Source organism: Phodopus roborovskii, unplaced genomic scaffold (assembly GCF_943737965.1).
Source record: "Phodopus roborovskii unplaced genomic scaffold, PHOROB, whole genome shotgun sequence".
Lineage (NCBI taxonomy): Eukaryota > Metazoa > Chordata > Mammalia > Rodentia > Cricetidae > Phodopus > Phodopus roborovskii.
In genome coordinates this window covers 31,684,055-31,709,183 of record NW_026125281.1, presented here as the reverse complement: position 1 = coordinate 31,709,183, position 25,129 = coordinate 31,684,055, and the positions used below count along the sequence as shown (strand labels likewise).

General features: G+C 36.6%; 1 protein-coding gene across 1 annotated transcript in view; it reads right to left on the bottom strand.

Moving 5' to 3' along the window:
* The window catches only part of Mms22l (MMS22 like, DNA repair protein), a 112,493-nt gene that overhangs the window by 7,533 nt on the left and 79,831 nt on the right, over positions 1–25,129 (bottom strand). Inside the window, exons 14-20 of the mRNA XM_051198600.1 lie at positions 20,102–20,295; positions 16,301–16,451; positions 11,938–12,086; positions 11,084–11,226; positions 7,723–7,882; positions 5,617–5,786; positions 2,934–3,145 (exon numbers count right to left, since the gene is read on the bottom strand). Of these exons, the coding sequence (XP_051054557.1) occupies positions 2,934–3,145; positions 5,617–5,786; positions 7,723–7,882; positions 11,084–11,226; positions 11,938–12,086; positions 16,301–16,451; positions 20,102–20,295 (1,179 nt within the window). The remainder of the gene's footprint in view (positions 1–2,933; positions 3,146–5,616; positions 5,787–7,722; positions 7,883–11,083; positions 11,227–11,937; positions 12,087–16,300; positions 16,452–20,101; positions 20,296–25,129) is intronic.

The following is a 25,129-nucleotide window of genomic DNA, read 5'->3' as shown; positions in this document are numbered from 1 at the left end:
ACTTGGGAGGCAGAAACTAGTGGGTCTTTATGAGTTCCAGGCCAGGCAGGATGACATGAGAACCTGCTCTAAAAAGAAAAAGAAATAGAAAAAAAAAAAAAAAAAAAAAAAATGGTGGAAGAGGGCATTCATTTTAGAAGAAAGATTAGATACAGTGATGACCATGGTGTAATGTGATACAAGAAATAAGAAATGAACAAAAGACAATAAAGCTTCCAGCCCAAGTAACATGGCTCTGTAGGAGAAACAGAACACTATAATTACATTAGATCATTAAATAGTTCAAGTCAAAGATGGGGAAAGGGCTCAGTAAGTAAAGTACTTGCCCTGTAATCACAAGGACCCGAGTTTAATTCCCATAAAAACCCAGGCATGGCTGCTTATTCTTATAATCTCAGCACTACAGAGGGACAGACAGGCAAACTGCCAACACAGCTGCTAAGCAATCTAACCCAATGATACATTGTGTCTCAAAAACATGTGACACCAAAAGAATGACCTCAGAGGCTGTCCTCTGGCCTTCCCATGAAGGAGAGATACACTCACCTGTCTACCCACCAGGGAGAGAGACAGAGACAGAGACCAAGACGAGAGAGAACAAACTGAAGGTGTTTCAACATAGAAAATTAATGCTGGATACCAATAATCTATTCCCATAGAATCTCAAAAGCTTAACAAATAGTATCATAATATTAAACACTACAAGAAGACAAAGGAAGATAATTTCTATTACTGAATCTCCTAATGTTAAGGCTAAAGGATATAGAGATTAGCTATATAAATAAGTAAACAAACAAACAGAAACAACCCAAAGAAGTCAAGCTAGAGAGGAGGCTCAGCAGGTAAGAGGAACTGTTGCTGTTGTATAGGTACTGAGTTTGGCTCTGTGCCTACACGATAGCTCTCAAGCCTCCAAAACTCTGGTTCCAAGGGATTTGATGCATTCTTTTAGCTTCTACAGGCACCAGGCATGCATGTGGTGCAATTACATACACACAGGCAGAACACTGACGCATATATGCGATATAAAATAAATCCTAAAAAATAAGTTAATTAAATTTGCTTAAAAATAATTAAAGGTGGGGACCCCCACCCCTACATTATTTCAATTGTAATGACACATACCTCCATCTGTCCTACACCTGGGCCAATTCTGATGGTACAATACCTTTCTCATCACTCCAAGGATGCAAAATCAAGAAAACATAGCCCTAAATATTGCCTAGGATATTCTAGAAATTTCTAGAATAGAATATTCTATAAATATTCGTCAAACACCTCTGTAAAAGCTAACTTTATCCCGAAAGCAACTGAAGTTATTTTATCTAGCAAATATGACAAATTCCTTTCATTGAATGAAGTCCTCTAAAATAATGTAAAATGATCTATCTGGCTTATGCTGTCTCCCATCTCAGTAAAATCATCATGTTTTCTTCAGAACAGTCATTTCTAAAGGAAAACCAATCCGTCTACACCAATACTTTAGGTTATGCCGTTGAGAATCAGACACTGCACAAGGGGATCACTGAGAGTAAGAGTGAAGAGAGAGAGCCAAGAAAACTCCACACAGCAATGTTCAATGCTGAGGAGCTTGAGAATATTGCACAGCAGTGAATTCTCTAATCACGTGCTCCTTTTCACTATTTTAAACAAAACAAAAACAAAACAAAACAAAAAAAAAAAAAAAAAAAAAAAAAAAACAAGGTCCTATGACTTGATGTCAACATGTATGGGACACAAATTGCTACATGAGATATTCTATAATAAAGGTCAGTATAGAGGAAGGCATAGTCTAGTCTACAAGGAGGGGAATACCCAAAAGAAGATTTCCCATATAATCAACTGGAAGTGATCAGGACTCAGATTAGTCTGCTGCTAAGTTGACCTTTCTGTGTTTGTTTGAGGTAAAACAGCTTTAGTGAGGAGGGAGTGACAGCTAATTCCACAGTGAGCTTCCGATGTCCCTCTGTTCCAAGTTTCTCCTGAGCTCACTGTGTCAACATTGGCACTCCTGAAGAGAAACAGTGCTCAGCTCTCACAGGGAGAGGGGAGCTGAACTCTAGGTTGATAAGGCCATACTTGGTAGCAGATATTTTATAGAATGTATTAATACAAGACAGAAAATAAAATAATCGAGATAAATAGTAAACTAATAACATAAGACTTCATATTGCTTGTTTTTACTTATCTCTGATAAAGTAATTGCTATATACTGTATTGTACAAAATACAAATCTATTGTTATGAAAACCATAAAAATTTGTCTTTTTAAAAAGTAATTTTTCTTTTTATTTCATGTGTACTAGTGTTTTGCCTGTGTGTATTTCTGTGTGAGGTTATCTGATTTCCTAGTACTGGAGTAGCAGACAGTTGTGGGCTACCTTGTGGGTATTGGGAACTGAACTTAGGTCTTGTAGAAGAGCAGCCAGTGCTCTTAACCACTGAGCTATCTCTCCAGCTAATACAAATATATCTTTAGGGAGGTATGTAAGAAAAGTAACAGCTACATAGTGAAACTGACAATTTTAAATGCAAATATAATTTTAAGAAATTCTTTTTTAATCTAAAAGCACACAGGAGCTATCAAAAAATTCTGGTGTATTCTTCAACGATGTAGTTGTCACGATAATCAGCAGTCATTGTCTTATCATTCAATCCAGAGAAATTATAATGTATGTTCACATAAAGACTTCATAAATGCTATGTGAGCTTTATTCTTAGAAGGAATACTAGGAAAAGAGATAGATGTCTCTTCAGGAGAAAAATGAACAAGTAGTGATAGTCATGCTGTCGAACACTGTTAGACGGTAATAAATTTACTGTTTTCTAAGCTATCACAATGCTGAGGTATATTAATATTTCTGAGAGACTATAAATTATTTTTTGATGAGATTAATAACTTCTGTATGCAACTCTTTGTAGTAACTGTATTACCGTATGGCATGGATAATATGCTTCCTTAGGGCCATCGTCACTGGAAGAGAGGCTGGGCTTCTCAGCGCCAAAAGAACAGGATGCTGCCCAAGATCTGAGACACACAGTGAGGTGGGGAGAAAGCGCCCAATATACTGCTCAATGACATTCCTCAGCAACTGATTCAAGTAGGCATTTGGATTTTGAGACTGACAGCACACAATACATATGCCCTATGGAAGGGAAAAATAAGAAAAAGAAAAATGTCAAAAGGTAGAGTTCCAAATAGTGTTTAGGTAGAATATGTTCATCAGCATTAACATTCATGGTAGAATTTGTACTTCTCACCATCAAATAGTACTTCTGGTATCATGAATAAGTAGGGCACACACAACTCTCCTACAGCTGAGTTTGTGATATACACCAAGGATGTATAGTTTAGAAGCATAACCAAAGGAAATAAGGTGAGCACACATAAGGGAATGTGTTTTCTTCCTCTCTTCCTCCTGCACACAACACTTGACTTCCATGACCATCAACTACATACCCACATCATTACTAAGTTTTAGAATACATGTGTCACCAGTCGTTTTTAAAGTGTTTAAATCAAAGTTCAGTGTATCATCAAGTAAAAAAGGTGAAAATGTAAAGACCCACCCCTCAGAGCACCAACTGATAATCCTACAGAGGCACAGATGGATGGAGGAGAGTTATCACACAGTCATTCTGGCTCAGAACATAACATTTACCCCAAAATTTGCCATGTAAAAAAGTGAGACCACTTTTAAACAACTCATAGTGTGTGTGTGTGTGTGGGGGGGGGGGATGCAGATGCTTGGACTGAGAATAAACATATCCTTACAAATTTTTCTATGTGCTATTATGCCAAGTGCTATATATTTATTATTTCATTTCTATTTACAGAACAAAGGAGTTAATATCATTGTTCCATTTTACAGTCAAGGAAACTGAGGTTCAGAGAAATTAAGATCTTAATAGAAGTCACAGGAACACATCAGAATATCATGCTGCACATGTTTTGATATAATTACTTCCATATACATGAAAGTTAGCAACATACTCTCATAAATATTTAACCTACAAATGATTAAACCCATTCCTTCATGAAAAAGAAATATTGTTTTGCATGTTTATTAGGGCTTCATTGTAGACATAATTGGATGTTTATCCAGTAAAATATGCTAGGAGTTTTATTTATAGTAAAAAATAGCATAGAGCTATTGAAATACTGGCAAGAACACAGCTAAAATGAACAACAGTAGAGCCCGCCCGCTTTCTTTCACGCTTTAAGAAAAAGGCAGAGCAAGAAGATGGTGGCAGACAGAACCCACAGAGCCAAAGACAACAGAGAACCTTTAAAAACTAAAGATGCAGTTTCCCAACAGTTCTACCAAGTGGATAGATAATTCAACAAAACTCTCACTTTGTTACTTAAGAAACGTGAGCATACAAAACAAACAACCAGACTTTCCTGGTACTCTCAACTCCACTGCTTACATTTGTCCTCCATGAGACTGACTGCTCTGCTCCGACTCTGTCACTCTGCTTGATGACACACTAAACTTTGACATAAATACCAACATGAATACATAACTAGAATCAGCTTAAAACTTCTCAGAAATCTCAAAACTTCACTTAAAAAAAAAAAAAATCAAAATCTGCTTCCTTCTGCCTCACCCTCTAGGGAATGTCAGATTTAGAAAGGTCTAACTTTCAGTAACACACACTAATGAATGAGATCAATATTTCAGAGAGCCCACGGGATATCACTATTTACACATTCCTTATCACTTCAAAGTAAAGCTAATAAAAAGCCAGTTTTTTCCCTATGCAACCCAAGCTGGTTGGGAACTCATGAACCTCCCGCCACAGCCTCCTGGAACCCAGCATTATAGTCACGTGTCACCATGTCTGGCTGTTTCTGTACGGTGGCACTTTCTAGTCCCTATCAGTCTAGTTTAGGAAGCAATCATTTTTGTTTCTTCCCATATTTAGCAATGGTTTTGAATTAGCCTTCATCCACTTTCTGACATCTGCACAGGCCCTAATCTCATTGCCTTAGTTTAAAACTCCTACTAACATGAGGAGTATTTCAATGAACTAGTCACTGTCTCACAGGTATTAAATCTAACCCATGCCAGGATCATTTTTCCCAAATACAAGTACAATTCTCACTTCTTTGCTCAAAATCTCCCAGCGTTTCATATGTATATGAGATGGAATCCACCACATGTCTTTTCCTATATACATTTCCAGCCACACAAGAAGCAACTGCCTTTCCCCAGTTGTTACATTTTTCACACAGCTCTTGCCCTTGTCTAGGTTACCCTGACAGAAATGATTGTCTGTCTGACTCCCAGGGATTCTGCCCTTCACACCCAGAGTTCTTTGTGGAGCTGCCTCTCCTGTCCCTTCCACCACAGTCTGGCTGTCACAAAAGTAAGGTCTCCAAGGAAAGTATTTCATGAGCCTCTGGAAACTTCTGAGAGCCCTGCCTTCATTCCCAATTCAAACTTCTTAAAAATTTGCCTCTCGCCTTTGTTTCCAAAGTCAAGCCCAAAAGGCATTCAGAACTTTTTCAGTGGATGTGCCATATGCAAATCTGTACTTTGGAGATGACAATGTCTGGCTTTTCAGTCTGTGTTCTAAACCATGCTTTGAGGCAGTTTCCACATGGGTATACCTGGAGATACAGAGGAAGGCTCTTCTGAATTGCAGTCAGCATTGGTGCAGGCAACTCCTTCTCCTGTTGTAGCACTGCATGCGGCAGCAGTAAACAGTCTATGATCCGAAACAGCAACTTCTGTGCTTTAGAGGTGCCAAAGATGTGTGCCCAGGACTTAACAAGAATTCCTAATAAAGAAGTAGCTTTGATTACAATTATCTTCTAGTCAGAATAGTTTGTTACTCTATGAAAAACTGTACTTATCACAGACACAAGTTAAAATAGACAGCAGGAAGAAACATATGCCAGGAGTGAAAAGACTTACACTGAGGCACCCATTTCACTCTTAATTAAAAGGTGACAAATGAAATAAAATGGCAAAGACAAAGTCGACTTGAAATAGAGGCAAAGTGGGAACTACAGGGATGGGCACTAAGGGTTCTCAGTATAAAAGCAACCAAGGAAAAGGGGGAAGGATGAACAGACACAGGGATGATGAAATGCAGGGCACTGGAAAATAAAACTATGAGAAACCAAAACCAAGTTTCTGCTATCTACCTCCACCTCAGAAAAAAAATGTGAAGGGGTACTGCTGATGTGCCAATTTCTTTTTCAGAAATCACTCAACTGTATGTAATTAAGATCCCAGATACTTTCTTTAACCTGGAATGTATTTTAGTGCCTTCCACTAAACAGCCTTGTAAAGAAACAGCAGAGTACCCTGAGCTAGGAACTGGCAAGCTAATAAGCCACAGAGTTTCAATGGTTCCTTCCCTTCTTATGGCTATGATATCCCATCCCTAACACAGGCTCAAACTCTTAAGTTCTTTCTCCATTCTGTTTTAATCCTTTTAAGTAAAGAAAAGAGCAAGTTAGTTGTTCTAATTTCTAATGAATAAACGAGTATTCCACTAGCTATGTAATCTATTCCCACCCTTTGAGGCCTAGGCAAATGGAAAGAATCTAGTCTTAATTACTTGCTAAATAAGTAAATAAAATAAAAACTCTAGGCAAAAAAATAGAGACAGCCCTCAATTTTTCATAAGCAAAATTTTGCTTCAAACCCACATATGATCAATTCACAGGGGATTCTGTGATTCTTGACACAGCCACCATGTACTCTGTAATGTAAAGACAAACTCTAATCATCATACTTTGGCAAAATCTAAATTTGGAAATGTCAGGCAACTTTCTTAGGGACTAATAAATCATAAGCTTGAGTTGCTAGAATAATAATATAGATATTAGTGTTGAATTGGTAATAAATCTCTTTTTCTAAAATTAAGTAATACGAATTGCAAGTATTGCTCTCAGCTCCTTCTACATTATCCATATTTCCAACCCTTCTGATTCTCCTTTATCTTTCACAACAAAGATAAAAGGTTTCAGACAGCCCAAATAAGGTTTATTTATACATTGTCAAGATTAAAGGGAATAGATACAAGGATTGGACCATAGAGAGAGGGAGAAAAAAAAAAAAAAAAAATCCCAAACTTAAATTCTATATAAAACTTCTAAGGAAGTATTTCTCATTTCCTTTTATTCCACTCTATTTTTGGTTAGCAACATGGCTTTACTCAACAAAGACATTCAAATTACTGACTTCCAAAAGAAATTTGAACCCAATCCTTATGGTATATGCACATGAAGATTTCCTTTTGAAAAGAGAAAACATAGTTTGGGAACAATAAGATTTGAAGCATCAGCGTCATTGGTATTACACTAAGTGCCTCTCTGGACCTCCTTCTCTAATGCACAGAAGACCACCAACACTGAAAGAAAGTTATGGCTTTTTGTTGTTTTAACTCCTACCCTAGTGTAGGTAAACATTAACAGAAGATTCATTTTAGAGGTTTGGGTACTATAATGTGACTGAAATGGACTATCAGCAGCAGTTAGCTTGAATATATTTTCTGTTATGTTCATAATTAATACCAGTACCAACAAGAGCACAGCATATAATGACTGCCAGTATGAACTATTTTAAGCAAACCACTGTATTTCATGCTTTCTTATGCCTGCACCCAGAGTAAAGTGACTTGGCATATATAGCTTTTTCCACTTGGGTCCTAATGGCTAGAGTTAAGGAAATGTTTCTAGCAAAAACATGTCAGATATACATACCCATGATCCCATACGACAGCTGCAACCCTGCACTGGAAATTTTTTTTCCCAAATAAGGCTTTATGTATTTTAAAACTTCACCAACGTATTCTAAGGACTTTGTGACCATGGCAGATTTATCAGAAAATGTCTGGAGAGTCCTGTAAGTCATACCAACAGCCTATAAATAAAGGAAAACATGCTGTAAGTTTCCAAGTCTTATATAATACAAACCTAGAAAACCTATTTTTTCTTTCTTGTTCACTAGAGATATAGAGAACTATATATTTAGGCCTTCATCTTTAAATTTCCAATAAAGATTCACAGTAATTAAAACTTTAGTGAAGATTTAAGTTTTGCCTTTTATAAATTAAAGGTCAAAGAAAGAATCTTTTAAAAATTAATTCTTTAGTAATTATTATTTACAGAACATCTGATTCAGCAAAATTATTAGTGAGAAGAAACATCCAACTGTTATACAAGAAGCTGGTAATTAAATAAAGCTTTCTACACAGACTGGCTTATAATTCATGACTGGAAATCTCCAAATTCCTACAGAAAAGAGATGCAAGGAGCATTACCCAATTCTTACAAGTAAAATCTCTTTAGGTTCTATGATATAAACTGATACCTCTCCACAATTTATAACTTAAGGAATAATCTTTATGAGCCACCTGCTAGCAACCTGAATTAATGTTCTCTTAGTGGAGGAAATGGAAAATGTGGTTGAGAGGCTGAAAATGGGTCAACCAAGAGGGATAGATATGTAAAATAAGAAAAGTAAATAATTTAAAAACAGAAAGGAAGAAATCAACCTCACTAACACACAGCCAGAAAAAGTATTTTGAGAAATGTTTCAAGTAACTAGGAAGCTTTCTTTGCTATTATGCTAAAATTTTCTAGAGATATTTCTGAAAGGACAGTAGTAACTAAAATGGAGACTTTCATTGACTCTAAATTGACTACATAAAATTGAGTTCAGTAACTCTGAATAAACCTTACTAAAATGCAGCTGGAAATCTGGGAAAGTTCATGAGTGATTTTGCTTCTCAATACTGACATTTCCATCCTGGAAAAAAAGGATACACATTGATACTGTCCCTTTCCTACAGAAGTCTTTAAATACCAGGAAGCTCTCTGTTCATGAAGGTTCATGTAAATTTCCTAAATTCTAATTTTCTTGAAAAGCTGAACTGCATTACTAGCAACAGATACTGTCAGTTGTTTTCTTTGAAGTGCTACACTTATTTACTTCATTAAAAAAAAAGGAAGAAAAGAAAGAAATGTCTGCCAAATGCCCAAGTCTAAATAATCACATTTTGTCAGTTTTCTTTCAAGATAAAAGCAGTCAGTTCAGCTTGCAACTCAAGTGCTCTTTCTTTAAGACAATGCACTGCTTTGGCACTCAAGTCCTTCACTTGCACTCTGCATTTACATTTGGAGAATGAGCTTAAGGTTTGAAATTTGATGAAATTTAAAATTTTGCTCCTAATTAACACTATTCTTTAATGAACTAGCAGCTTTTATAGTTTTGAGGTACAGAACATCTTGAGAAGGTTCAGTAACTCCCAGGAGTCTATGAATCATACTTGAATATTAGTGCCATGGTAGTTCAATAAGTATGTTTAACTTTAATTTCCCCACGACTAAAAATTATGTATTTGTAAAAAATGTAATATATGACATATAATTTATATTTCTCTCTCTGTGTGTCTCTCGCATGCATATATATATACTAAAAGAGCACAGTAACTCCTCTAGAACTGGAGTTAACTGGTTGTTAGCTGCCCTGTGGGGGGTTGAGAATTAAAACCTGGGTCCTCTATAATAGCAACCAGTGATCTTATCTAATGAACCATCTCTTTAGCACCATAATGTGTTACTCTGATGATAACTTCTTCTATACCATATCATACTATTTCCGTGCATAAAAAGCCAAACACTGGTACTTTATGAATGGGCCTTAATTGGTGTTTAAGCCATTAGATTTCTGGCGGACTCTCATATTTTGATTCCCTTATGAGAATGGCCTACCCTTAACCCTACAATATCCACGTAATCAACAGATTCTATACTGGACACTTGCTTTCAATCTCCAAGTCTGGAATTCATCAAAGGGAGTTTATGTAAGTAGCCATGGACACTGGGCGCTAATAACTTTCTCTTGTCAACAAAATCCTATGTTTTGCCACAAATTGTTGCTGCAGAATTAACTATGTCCTGTGTAACCCCATGGAGAAAAGACTCATAGAAGCATGTGTGTGTCCATCCAGATTTTTATACCATGTACCTTTCCCCAATATTTTGTACTTTTTGATCCTTTTTTCTATGACAGGTCCTAGGGGCTATATGCTGAGCCCTATGAGAACTAGAAGAAATCTGAAATCTACCCTAAGAAGCAACACTCTCAGCCTTCCATTCCTCCTGAACTTATACCATAATCTACATTACTTTTGCTAATTTTTACAAAGCCACATGGTCAAATTTTAAGAACTTTATATTCTTCATAGGATAAATTCTAAAGACTCTGCACTAAGACACTGACTCTTTCCTACTGATGAATCTAATGACATACTGGCATTAAGTATTTAAACATGTATCATTATTTTAACCTTTGTGTATTTTAAATTCTCAGATCAATAACGCTCCTCTTAGAGTAAGGCCTAGGGATTTTCAAATCCCCAAGAAGTCCTAGATAACACTATCTAACATTTGACAAAAACCTATCATTGATTTATTGATAGAAAGAAAAATTTATTTGTGCTGGACTAAATTAGAACAGACCAAACTTAGTAGAAAGTCTACCTCCTTTTATTGACTCCAAACTGTTGGTCAGGACTCACTATAACAGTCACATAAAATACTCAACAAAGATTTGTATTTCATATTTACATATTATTACTGTATTATTAGGTATTATTAGGGTTTACTGACATCTCATACAATTAGAATCGTATTTTCATGTAGTTATTATCAGCATGCTAGAAAGTAAATCTACTTTTATTGTGAATAATTTACTAAAGACAGTAGTCCAAACATAGGGCAGTAAATACTCAGCCAGAACCATTGTAAACTCAATATAAGTAGAGTTTGTACCTGAGTTGTTACCAACCAGTATCAGTAAAAGATAGTCCTTCATTTCTGTTGGACTTGAAACAAAGCTTCCACATACTCTTCCTTAGTTTTATTATTCTACATATAGCATAAATTTCCTGCTGTCTTTGGAGTGAATTGTACTATACCTAAGAGCAACACTTCCTGTCCTTCCAAATTTTACAGTAAAAGACAACTAATAATATGACTCAAGTTAAACAACCCATTTTATAGAAAAAAATTTAGTAACACTTCAAGATTTTCTGAAGTAATTAATTATGAAAAATACCTCTAGGAATTGAGTAAGTGCTTGTTTGGGGTCTTCTGGGCTGGGCAAATGTTCAATTTGAGCCTTAGAGAAGATATTCTTTACTTCTGAGAGTTTAAATAGTAATCTTGTCATTTCAGCCAGCTGTTCCATATACTCTTTTTCTATTAAAACAAGATAATGATCATGCTTATTATATAAATATGCAATAAAATATAAAATAAGCTGTACATATACTATTGTGCACATATACACATGATGGGAATACATCCTTCATTTTTGAAATATGTTATAAAAACTCAAATTTTCACAAAGTTAAAAACTGAATTAGGCTCTTTACAATCAACCTAATAATCCAGAAAGTTACTTAGGTCAAACCACACAAGGCATAAGAAAAAAAGTACATTTTTTTCAGGACAGCCTGAGTGAAACTTGTAAGAGGTTATAAATAATAGCTTTTATAAAGGCATGTTCTACACAAACCAGAACTGTATGAGAACTCTAAAATGAACATATATCTTCAGTGACTAATAGTAAAACAGGAAAGCAAATTTCTTCATAAAAATGGTACAAATATTCCTAGCTGGGTATTCTCTATTTTAAGGCACTCAATATGTATTTCAGATATGTGAGAGTTTCTTCAGGAGAAAAAGCTGTGTCACCTAATTTGGTTTTTAGCCCTGAGGAAGCCAATTATTTTAGCTTTGTAGCAGTGGTATTTGCCATATGTAGTAAAAATAAAGTATCAATACAAAGAAACAGAGTGCAAAAACACAATTTATGTAATTTCATAGCTAATTATAAATATATTTTGAATATTTGATATTAGTTTATTAGTCCATATACACTCCCTGCATGACTTATGTGATACTTACCCACTGCTTGTTCAGGGTTCATACCAATTGGCAAGCCAGGTTCAGAGAGGTGTTTTATGTGCATTTGCAAAACACAACGGACCCATGATCTTATAGTTAAGGATTGAAAAGATACACAGCTTGACTGAGAAAGTGCTTCACACACTGTACTGTAAAAACAAAAGTGAAATGGGTGTATAGAGAACAGAGCTTGTAATGAAACACATTCTAACAACTCCCTTGGCTTTACTGACTTTACATGGATACAGTACTTCAGAAATGTTGAAAACGAGTACTACAGATGCACATGATAAGTGTTAAACATCTTTGTTTTCATTTCTAATATTCTAATTTTTAATACTTCTTTTCTATTGGTGGTGTATCTGTAGATGTATGCCAAGAAAAAAAATTAGGAAGTATGGAATAGCAAGAAGGTATAATTAACTAGGCAATATAATAATAAACAGAACAACAGTAGAAACAAGCAACAAACGACACTATCAGTATCAGTTAAAGAAGAGGTCATGATAAAAAGCTGTTAAAGAACAATATAATTCTACAAATGTCTCTTGACTGGCTAATGTTTCCATCCTTTTCTTTTCACTTCATAAGTGTTCATTTTCAAAAATTACCACATAAAAAATTCCAAAATACACCTTCTAGGAAGTAAAAGAAACCTCCTTTTTCTGAAGCCAAACACATAGCTGAGTCTGACTTCTAATCGACGAGGGCTGCTGGGGATAGAAAAGATAGGCAGAGTTTTATCTTAAACATAGCATTGTGCAAAGCCAAAATACCTTTTTCTTTTCATTTTGTTTTGACATATGTGCATGTAGAGAAATCAAAGGGTTTTATTGGGATGTCTTCCTTTACTTTTTTTTCTGTACTGTGTTTTGAGACAGATTCTGTCACTGGAGCTAGCCATTGTGTGATGGCAGCAAGTTCCTATGGTCTGCCTATTTATATATCCGAGCACTTACGTTGTGAAGGTCACTGTTTCCTGAATACTTAGGATCCAAACTGATGCAATCATTTTTGTACAACAAACACCTTATCCACTAAGCCATCTATTTCCTCAACCCCTAAAACAATGTTTCACTAATTAATTTTGAGGCAAGGTTTCACTATGTAGCTCTGGCTGTCCTGGAACTTATTATGTAGACCAGGTTGGCCTCAAACTCAGAGATCCACCTGTTTCTGCATCCTGAGTGTGAGGATTAATGCCCGGTTTAGAACCAAACTTTTAAATGTGATTAAATCAGAGTTTTAAAAGTATTTTAAAACAGTTTGAATATAAATTTTCCTTGAAAAGTATCTAATAGAGAAATACAACTTGTTCACTTGTTCGTTTATTACCTATAATTTTCTTAAAGCTAACAACTTTGTGTTTCAGTTTCTTCAACTATTACTAATAAACATTGTTTTAAAAATAAATACTAGTATACATACATACATACACATACAAAAATACATATATACACTGGGCAGTGATGACACGCACTTTTAATCCTGGCACTCAGGAGGCAGAGGCCAGCAGATTTTGTAAATTGGAGGCCAGCCTGATCTACAGAGCGAGTTCCAGGACAGTTAGGGCTGTTGTTACACACAGGAATGCTGTTTCAAAAAACCAAACCCAACATCAAAATAAAAAGCACATGCATGTACATACACACACACACACACACACACACACACACACACACACACACACACACAATCTTTTTTCCTCCCCAAAGGCTGTGCCTTACATCTTCAAGGTGGACCTCATGTTTCCAATTAAACGCACTGAATTATACCATAAATGCAATGACTCTTTTGGATCACCATGAAAAAGAGGAAGAAAAAAAAAAGAAGAGCAGGACCTGAGAATTAAGCCCTACCTAAAGCAGTGCCATAAAGACAAATGAGTGAAGGCGAACTATCAGGGTGCATGAAAGAGAAACTCCACAGGGAACAGTTCCTTCTCTAGAGAGAACAAAAGCCCCCCTGCCCAAAGTTCATGACCAAGGAGAACGGGAGAAATGTAATACTAAACATCAAAAATAAAGGAAAGGAAGCTTGAAAAAGGAAGGTGAAAGTCTGCTTTGCTGGTAATGGCTTTATGTGAATATCACCTAATTATGAAAGGTTCTTTAGGACAATGGACTTACTTAAGAAGCCCATGTTAACTCATGTGAGCTGAAACCAATACTTATGTGAAAAAGAACCCATCATCTCCATATACAACTCTGGGTGTAATGGTACAAGCTCATCTGGAGGACATATGGCCAAGTTACCAGTAATCCTGTGTGGGAAACAAACAAACAAACAAACAAACAAACAAAAAACCCAGATGCTCAAATGTGGTCTTACAATTTTATTGCTGATTATGAGGGTCCAGGCCCCAAGTCCCCATCAGGGTATGCAAAGAAAGTCCATGAATGCGGTTCTTATCTATCTAATAGTTAGACCTTTCTTATCAGAGGGGAATATAAAGATGCACAGATGCTCTCTGGTGGCAACTTCCTCTTTATTTCATCTAGAAAAAAATTCCCTCTGAAAAGACTCTCTTGCTGTCTCCCAAGCTCTATTCAACAGCTTCTTCTTCCTGGTAAGTTCTACATCATTCTCTCTCTGCTGTTGCTTCTGCCTTTCTCCATCACTACCTTCTGCTCTCTCTTGCTCTTCCTTCTATGTCACTGTCTTCTCATCTTTGCTTTCTCTCTCCTGCCTCACTCTCTGCCCTCTTCATCCTCTCTCTCTCTCCCTCTCTCTCTCACAAACACACACAACTATGGACAGTTATAGGTTGTCTTATAGGGTCCTACCCAAAATTCAAAATGTAAGTTAAATTATGTAGTTTTTCTCAGGTTAGAAATGTCACATTGACCCATGCATGTAGCTCTACTTGGTGAGGGTTTCCAGACATCAGAAATCAAGGCTTAACAATAACAATTAGTTAGCTGGTAGGGAGGACTTGCAGACTAAAGTTGCTTCGAACTCTGGCCTTGAGTTAGCAAATAACACCTGGGGAAATGACCTAGCGTATTTCTCTCTAGGGGAAACTAGCCTGCTTAGAACCTGCTCAAGTCTTGACTAAATGTGTAAAAGGCTGTCTTTGTAGATGATTATTATCCTATGTCAGTCTGAGCTATGAAAAATATCCTAGTATTATTTCTGTTCACCAATATTACATAAATTAAGCAGAATCATGCTCTAGATCATCCACAGATACATGGGGAGGAAAAAAGATTGTGTGTATGTGCGTGTGTGTACCTGTATGCCCAATAGATGGAATATATACACGAGATAAACACACACACAGTAGGAGTACACCCAAAGCAGTTATTAGAGAAGAAATAAAGTGACTCATGAGAGAAATTATAGACAGGAGCAACTGGTTTCCACAGTCAGTGACCCCACAGCATTGCTAGGTGGGCTCTCAACCAGGAATCACATATCTGATGGGTCAGGTCATTAAATGCTAATTGTCAGTGCTGTACAGTACATGGCCCTCTGCACAGTTACATATATAACTTACTGTGGTGACAAAAGACACAAAAACTTCATCTCTATGAAGCCTTATATGTGCAGTCAAGAGAAGCAACCATTCCATTGTATACTTTTTTCAAAAGGCTGTTTTACAAACAGGTCTTTATTTTGTTAATAAAACTGAGTGATTCAAGAACAAAAAGTAAATAAACATTCATTATTATTAGAGAAGTCTCATACTTGAAGAAATTGTAAAAACAATCAAACTGATGCTGAAATCTCTTACTTTATAAAAAACATAAGATTAATGATGCTGACTAATGTCCTCAGGAAACATCTGACTCACAAAGTCACCCTCTATGCATTGACTGGCAGCTGATAAAAGAACTACTCAGCCTCTCAGGCCAGGCCTGCGTGATCATTTTAACCCTCTTCCTCTTGAGGGCTTTATGAAGTTCCCACATGGGGACCACTGTGGTGGTTCTCCATAGCTTCTGCATGACAAGGGAGGAGACAGACAGATTGAAGAAAACAACAACTGATTTAAGTGGAGCGCCTTGTTCATGATCTCATAAGAGTCAAATATTTAGTCATCATTAAGTCTAAATCTGCAACAATATACCCATGTTTTATAGATTTGGCAATAATACCTATACAATTTTCTCTCTCTAAGGAATATAGAAAGGTTACTTTAAGATAATGAAGAAGGCTTATAAGAGTACAAACTTGTACCAATCACACACACAAGTAAATCAAACTACTTAATTTAGGTTTCATAGTAGCTGCTACTATACTGGTAAAATGTCATCTACCAAATGATATACTACAGATAGTTTTCATTAGAAAAACCCTTCCAAGATACTCAGCTATCAGGGTATGGACAAAAGAATGAGTCTGAAATAAGGATACATACCTATTTTGTAGCAAATGACTTAAATATCTTGCTACAACTTGAGGCCAAATAATATCATCCCAACCAAAAAGCTGAATTATTGATATAACTGGCTGAGGCTGAAGATCTGATGGTGCTGTGTTTGGCATATCCACTGCGAGCAAAGTAAAATCTAGATTTAAAAAGAGAGAAAGTTCAGGTGAGACATTTTCAAATCTAGTCCCAAATAAAATGTAGCATTCAGAAAGTCATGTTGTCAAATGTTTGTAATACTACTGTAAGCTCTGAAAGGTGTAAAAGCATCTAGCTTAGTAGTCTGATTACAGACAAGGTTTCCTCAAGTCAAGCCAGTGGATTTTATCAGTATGCCTCCACCATTCCAAGACTTGGGTAAAAAAAACATTTCCCAGCACCTACTCTTCTTTGACACCTGCCAGAGATGTTAATGCTCACTGTAAATACCAACCCTTTCTTCTAATAAATCATGGTTTGCCATGATCAAAGACACCCACCTTCTTCAGAACCCACAATCTGGAAACTAGAATTATTTAATCATGTTAAATGCACTATTTTATGTTTTCCTGAATTTGCCAACTCAATCTGTACCTATGGCAGCAAATCAACTACCCTGAAGCACTGATTCCTAGGACGCTTTCTCTAATGGTGGTGGTTTATCCTTCCATTCACCTCTTACTACTGAACTCATGGACAGGCAGGGAAGGTTGACTCTTGCTGTACATCGCTACTTCCAGACCATTCTCACTGCTTCCTCCCTAAAGTGTCTAGCTTTGAATCTCATATTCACCATCAAACTGTACTACCAACAAACTCTTCTTCTGTAGGCACTAGTTTCCTAGGCTCACAATCTTCCCAACAGCGATTTTGCCATGATTTCTTGTTTACTTGGAATTCCTCTAATTCAATGATCTAGCCTCTATTATACTTAAAATACTCCCATGTTGATAGCTAAAGCAATTATAACCTCTATGTAATTTCAGTTTCAAGGACTCCACTTGGATAAGATTTGCTTCCCAGCTCCTCTCTTCTAGGACCCGAACTCTAACAATCCTTTGCTTATAACAAAGCACAACCATTTGACTGCATAATTTTTCCTATCTCTCTTCTGCTTTCATACCTTCTTTTCCTCTTTGGGAGTTTGATGGCTTATACACTATTTTCCTCTAACAGCTACATTTCTTCAATCATTTTCACTGATTCTCTGACATAGAAAAAACATACCGTCCAGGACTCCGGGGGATACTTATTGTGGAAGAGCACTTGCTATGTAATCTTCTATATAATCATGAACTACTTAGTTCTAATCTTGAACACCCATATGAAAGCAGGGCATGGCCTTACATGCCTATAATCCTGGTGTTAGGGTGTGGTGGATCCTGTAAATCTCTAGCCAACTGGCTTCCACTTCAGTGAGACGTCATGCTTTTATAAGGAAGAGAACTATTGAGGAACTCACCCAACTCCATATGTAAAAGAACATTTGAACACTCTGCCCCCCCCCCCCCCCCCAAACACTTTTCAGGTTACTGGTGACTTACTTGGCACTCCTGTTAAAGTCAATGACAGATTCTCAGGTTTCCTTTTATTGGGCCCTTCCCCTTCCTAGTTTCCAGGGCATCGCCTTTTCTTGGTTTGCTTCTTACCTGCACTCCTTTACAGTGTCCTTTCTTGTTTCTCCTTAGATTACAAATCTCAACATAGAAATTCACTGTGAACTGATCCAAAATCTTTTCTTTCCATCCAGTGTTACACTCCTGAAGGTCTTCATCAGTTTCTTGGCTTTAAAAACTATTTATCCATGGATAGTTTGCAAACAAACCTCCATCTCAGAGCTCTTCAGGGAAGACTTGCTTATTATATCCAAGTTCTCATTTATGTAGTTGACTTTAATGGATACCTTAAATCAAAACACCCTAAAAACTTAAGAATCCTCAATTTTCTGACATAAAATGGTCCCGTCATAATCTTATCTCAGCAAATTGCTAGCTTACTCTTGACTCCTCTCATGAACTACTCTGATTACCTTACCTTATTTGCTTAGCAAATTCTGTCAGGTCTACCTTCAAAGTAGCTTTGCTTCCTTTGGATCTGACCAACTCAGACTATCTATACAACTATATTCCGAACTGGTTTGAGTTGTTAGAATAATTTCCTAACTGCCTTATTTTGCTCTTTGCTTCCCTTTATTTAATCAGTGGAGGATTACATTTCCTTTTTTTGAAAAACGACCAACACCTTCTAATCTTGAAGTACAAGTGGAACTCTTTACAACTGCTTAAAAGGCACAGACTCTCCATTCCCATTTAACCACACCTCAGCCTCTCACCCTTCCCTGTTCCACCCTAGTCTGTGTCTCTTTCCTTGTTCTCTCTCCCTCACCTCCTCAAGTCAGTGGTTCCTGAGCCCTGTACAGTCCCTCCCCCATTTTGGTTTGTTTTTGCTGGATGTGGTGTTTGTTGTTTGTCTGTAACCCAGATTTAAGAAGCTGAGTCAGCAGGATCACAGTTCCACCAGCCTAGGCTATCGAGCAAGACTCTCAGAAATAACACAACAAATTATCTTTGGCCCCATCACTCACTAGCTGATACTCTCTGGGAGAACAGGATGTTTTCTTTGCGGTACCTGCCACACTGGTATATCCCTAGTACCTACAGAAGTGACTTTTTCTTAAATGAAGGAAATCATTTTTCTTTCAACCTGAGTATACTTCAAATCAGAAATCTACACCTCTGACTTTGGATTTATTCGGCATTTACTTTCAAAGCCGACGACAGTGCCAACAAAACAGAGGCAACACCACTTTTATTGATGGCCTAGCATTCTGAATGACAGAATACAGTTTAACTTATTGAATACCAATATATATGATCTCAGACACTACACTAGTCAAAAACCATGACTCTGCCACAATCTTCTATTCATATTGGTAGAAAGTACTCTGTACGAAGTCTAAACTGCTGCAAGATTTCAACTTCTTATACACTTTTTATCATTCATTTAGCTCAGCTTTCCTCATCCGTCTGAGAATAACAATAAATGCTGATTTAGACAATCAAGATTTTTTGGTTACTGTCATTTCTCCAAAGCAGTACATTTAAATACATAAAATACTTTCAAATGAACTTTATATAAATACACGCTGTGTAACAATACAAATCTCTTCCCTATTCCAGAACTTCTTAACATATCATGGACACAATAGTTCTTTGAAAGAAAAAAAAAAAAAAACTGCAATATGTCCACATAACCATATAGTTGCCTAATTGTATATTATTCAGAGTGCCTGAAAGCCTAAGGGCATGTCTTTAGGCCAATAGTCAAATTAAATAAAAACTGCAAGCTAAAATAAAGTTGAGGGGAAGTCAGAACACTAACATTCTATGCATTTCATTCCATCTTAATCTTTTCCTCTTGGTGTTGAAGAGCTGTTCTCCCCAACCCCCTTGGTCTGCATACAGATTCTTTTATATTTAGATAATTTGTCAGAAAATATGAAAGCATACTACTTGAACTAGATATAATAAAATGCTACCTTATTTTGCAAATAGTTGTGAGCAGAAGAAAAGTTTATGAACATTCAATGTTTATGTCTGAAAATTACCTTTTTTTAAAAAACAAATAATCATTTAATTTTTAATGATACATAAGCCAAAGACACCCAACTTAAACATGTCATTTGTTTCATCATTAGTCTGTCACAATGTTTGTTATAAAACAAGAGATTGTCACCAAGAAAATAGAGAAAACTACTGATAAAAGTATGTAAAAGGAGAAAGCAATTAGTAATGAACAACTAATGCTGACCTGCAGCAGCATCTGCAAGTTGGGACAGAGGCACTGAGTGTGCCATTCTCTGACTCTTCAGAAATGAAAAGAAGTGCCTCCACAGTGCACTGGCGACTGCAGCAAGGTGGCGCTCTTTAGCCGATAATGACGCCTGCACCATGAGGTCCACATTCTCCCTTTGAAGTTCCTGACACAATTGTTGGTGAAAACTCCTAAAAAGAAAAACAACTATAGCTCACCCTCAAGAAATGAAAACAAAAATCTTTTTAACACATTTCATTCTTTTTTACATTAACATCCCGAGAAAACTAAAAGAGCATTTATACAACTAAAATCTTTATGTCAAGGCATAACACATTTATTTGAAGGATGAATGATGGCATATTAAACACCATAAAGTTAATGTTAATCACTAATGTCAACCATTAATTATATGCTTTTTAATATGTCAGATCCAAATGAGAAACAGGCAGCTTCAGAATGACGGTCTGAATTTTGTAATTTGTGTATGACAAGTGATTTTACTTAGAATCTAGACACAAAAATAATTTTTTAAACCATTTTCTCTTGAAGGTGTTAGGACACATATATTGGGGAAAAGGTGAGAACACTGGCTCATGTGTGGTATTTTAAACTGAACGTTTTTCCTTGCGAGGAAAGCAGCAGACCTGGGTGCTGGTGTACAAAACTGTGGGGACAGTTTTGGTTACTGGAACAAAAGGGAACGAGATCATCTTCACACAGTAAACAAAATATTATGTTCCTACAGCCTAATTCAGCACTGTCTTAGCTTTTGATTTACCATTAATTACTTTTAGGTTAGATAACCTTAAATTTTAAACATCTTTTGGAGTCTAAAGAAACAAAGCTACAGAAAATTGTGGTTGCCAAACTATGCATAGGAAGAACTTAAGACTTCTCAATGACTGGGAAGAGAGAGGCATTGAAAAAGCAATCCATCCAGAAACTAATCAGATATTGTGTTAAATGTGGAGAGAGGCTATTCTCTTTGTCTGCTTACATCACTGCCATACCAACCTAGGAAGCCAAAGTAACCATGTGGATTATCATCCTGCCATTTGTTCTCGTCAGTTATATAGGAAGCAATGAGATGTAAAAACACAAAGAAAGCTCAAGGCTTCCTTTGACAGAAATTGTTTTCAACTAGAAACATAAGCAGTACTTTAAAAAATAATTTATTTTGTTTTTCTTGATGTTTTAAGCAATTTATTTAGGACATGCACCTAAAGTAATTCTACAAAGTGGTTACAAGACTGTATCTTGTCATGCAACTATACAGCAGGGAATAAAAATTCCAAGTATAAATTACATAACATTAGGAGCTTCTACCCCTTTACATCGGATTTCTGCACATCATGGGACACTACTTAATCTTACTTTAAGTATGGAAAAAGTGTACAAATGCTTTGGGAAATGAATATATAACAAGTTATTCTCATTACCAACCAACCAACCAACAAACCAAACAACCAAACAACCAACAAAAACCTAGCTAAGAATCTGTTCTCTTGTAAAAGTCTGCCTGAGAAGCTCTCAACTTAAATTAGAGGCTAGAGACCAATTTAAGTCCTGTAGGTTAGAATAAAATGAATAGGCTACCAGGATTGTTTGGCAACTAATTCAGCTGTTCCTGGCAACACAGAAAAGATTAGGAATACCTTCTACACACTAAAGTTCAACCAAAACAGAGACTATTTCCCATGGTTTTTAGTAGCTTTTTTCAGGTATACTGATTTTTAAGGGATAATAAATAATGTATTATTCACAATTTCTAGATAAATGACTTCTTTTACTCACTAAAACCTACTCCCTAGGACGGAATAACATTTCTGATCAGTTTCTATGGGCAAGAAACTTTCACTTAAGACGTTACACATCTCATCTGCTGGGATTGGTGGGGCACACCTGTAACCTAGGTACTCAGGAGGATGGAGCAGAAGCTATTTTGGCTACACAGCAAGATCCTACCTCAAAACATCGGGAGTAGGTGAGGGGATCAGTCTTCCAATCCTTACAAGTAACAAAATAACTTCAGAGCAAATTAAAGATCTAAACATAAGGCCTGAATCAAACTTCTAGAAGAAATACCTCAGGACAATGAATAGCCACAGAGCTTTGGGATAAGACTCCTGTTGCCCCCCCACCCCACCCCGCCCAAACATAGGAAGAAAACACAACAATAGAGAACTGTAATATTAAACTAAAACACTTCTATACCACAAGGGAAACAATCAAGTTAAAGCAATTAGAAACAGAGAGAAAATATTTACAAACTACACATCTGACAGGGATCAATATGCAGAATAAAGTCCAAAATTTCATCTTAACCAAAACAAAATGATTTAACATATTTCAGACATGCCTCAAAAGACTACATACAAATAGGTGACAGGCATATGGAAAATTCTTAATATAAAAATAAAAATCACAATGAGATATTGTGAGATAACTTTATTCTAGTTAGGAATGGCTACTATCAGGGAGGAACTAACTATAGGGTGGATTTGACCAAAATATATTATATGCATATATAAAATTCTCAAACAATAAAAGTCCTTAAAAAGTGTCTGCTAAACTTTTAAAACAGGGAAAGATGTTAAGTCTACACATCAAGATTCACTTTTTGTTCTTTTTTTTTTTTATTGGACCCTATATCTCAACAATAGAGATATAAAATATAAATGATCTACTGGTTTTGCTTGTTTCTGTTTTTTGACACAGGGTTTCACTGTTTTGTGTATGTAGCCCTGGATCTCACTTTGTAGACCAGGCTGGCCTGGAACTCACAGAGATCCGCCTGTCTCTGCCTCCCAAGAGCTGGGATTAAAGTGTGTGACCCCCTCCCCCAATATCTATTTTTACTAAACACGGACTTTGGTTTAAAAGTGGAGGTTGGGATATTACAAAAAAGGCAAACTAGTGTTGGTGAACATTTAGAGAAAGGGGAACCTTTTTACAGTGTTGAAAGGGATTTACTATAAATTATTTTTGTCATTACGGGGGTTCCTCAAAAAATTCAAACTGAACTGCCATGAGCCAGCAATCCCACTCCTGGGCATGAATCCAAAGGAAATGAAGTGAGCATGTCAAGGAGATATCTGCACTACCCCATTTACTGCAGCATTACTTACTATACCCAAGAACTGGAAACAACCCTATCTGTCCATCAAGTGATGAATGGAGAGAGAAAATGTTAACAGTCAAATATGAGAGAATTTTACTCAGCCATAAAAGAAATTATGAGGCTGCAAGGTGGCTTGGCTGGTAAATGCTTGCCAAGGTTTCTGGCTAGTTTCAATTGTAGTGAGTGATAAAACACCATGACCAAAGGCCAAGTCATGAGGGAAAAGGTATTTATTTGGCTTATACTTTCACACTGTAGTATATCACTGAAGGATGTAAGGGCAGGAACTTAAAGAGGGCAGGCACCTGGATGCAGGAGCTAATGCAGAGGTCATGGAAGTCTCTCTCTCTAATGTCAGTGCTGGGAAGGGTGAGACAGAATGTTCCCTTGAGGCTTGCTGATCAATTAGACTAGCTGAGTCAGCCACCTCTAGGTTCAGTGATAGACCACGTCTTAATATTAAAATGGAGAGCAACTGAAGGCAACTAACACTGACCTCAAATTTTCACACATGTGGATATTCATGTGTTGCCACCCTCCTGCCCACTTCTTTCCTCCCTCAAAAATAATGAACTATCCTGACAAATAGAGATCATAGTAAGCGAAATAAACCAGGCAGAGAAAGTTCTGATGTGCTTTGCAAAGTAAGTGAACACAGAAAATAATTATGGTTTGCACAGTACAAACATTAGAGGCTGGTGATACAGTTCAGGGATGGAGGGCTTGCTCATGTGCAAGGCTCTAGGGTTAATCCCTAGTAGTACACACAAAACAATTTTTAATTAGAAATCTACTATAAACCAGAACTATTCTGGACAATTTCACTGTAAAGAAAGGATGAGTATCTGAAGAACTGGATATGCTCAGGCTGACTAGACCACCACACATATATACAAACATCACAACAGGTCACCCCACAAGATGAACAAATGTTATGCTTTGACATGTCAACTAAATAAAGAAAACACAAAGCCCATGGGATGACTCATTACAGAAGATGAAGCTGAGAGCGGGAAAGTTAAATAAAACATATGAAGCTCACATAGCTGAGGGCTGACCCTGAAGGTGAGATACTGCTTCCTTTACACACTAATTGTTGTTGTTGTTCTCATCTTACATGGACTAAGGAAATTTCAGCAAGGAAGGAAGGAGCTGGAGAGACAAGGGTGGCCCCATGCTTTAAAAGGCCAAGGGCCATAGCAGAATTCCATATTAGCTAAGACTAGAAAAAGAGATAGAGACACATGTACTTAAGGCAATATTGAAAATATGCTCCGCCTTTTACTTTTCTAGTAAAAAAGTGATGACACAGTAGGTGTATCTATTGGTAACTTCAGGGATATGATTCAGACATCTGAATATATAATGTTAAAACACAAACCATTATGGAAATATCTGACACTGCCAGAGTGGATTCCTTTCAAGGCAGAGTAAGAAGAGCAAAGACAGGATCTAATTGAAGTTGAGACACTGACCCCAAACTTAATGTGTCTGAGAAATATGCACCATTGAGTATTGCGGACCAGGAATGCTGCATAACTAGAACATGAAAATGCTCCCACTCCAATTTCCAATATTCCAACTTCACAAGTCTGTTGTATTCAGGGTGAATTAGTAAGAATAGATCACAATTTCTCTATCCCTGAAGAAATCATAGTGAAAAAGAAGAAATAGTAAGTATCATCCATTATGGAGGCTGAATGACACATCTGAATACAGCCACCAGTTAAAGTTATCCATGTACTCTTGGGTAATTTTTAAAATCCAAGTTTCTGGCAAAGACAACTAATTATAAAGCGCTAGTGAAAAATGGTGCACTACAAAGTGCTCGCAGTAAAGGAAGCACCATCATTAGGGATACAACTATGAAAGAAAACACATAGGAAACATTATTATAACTG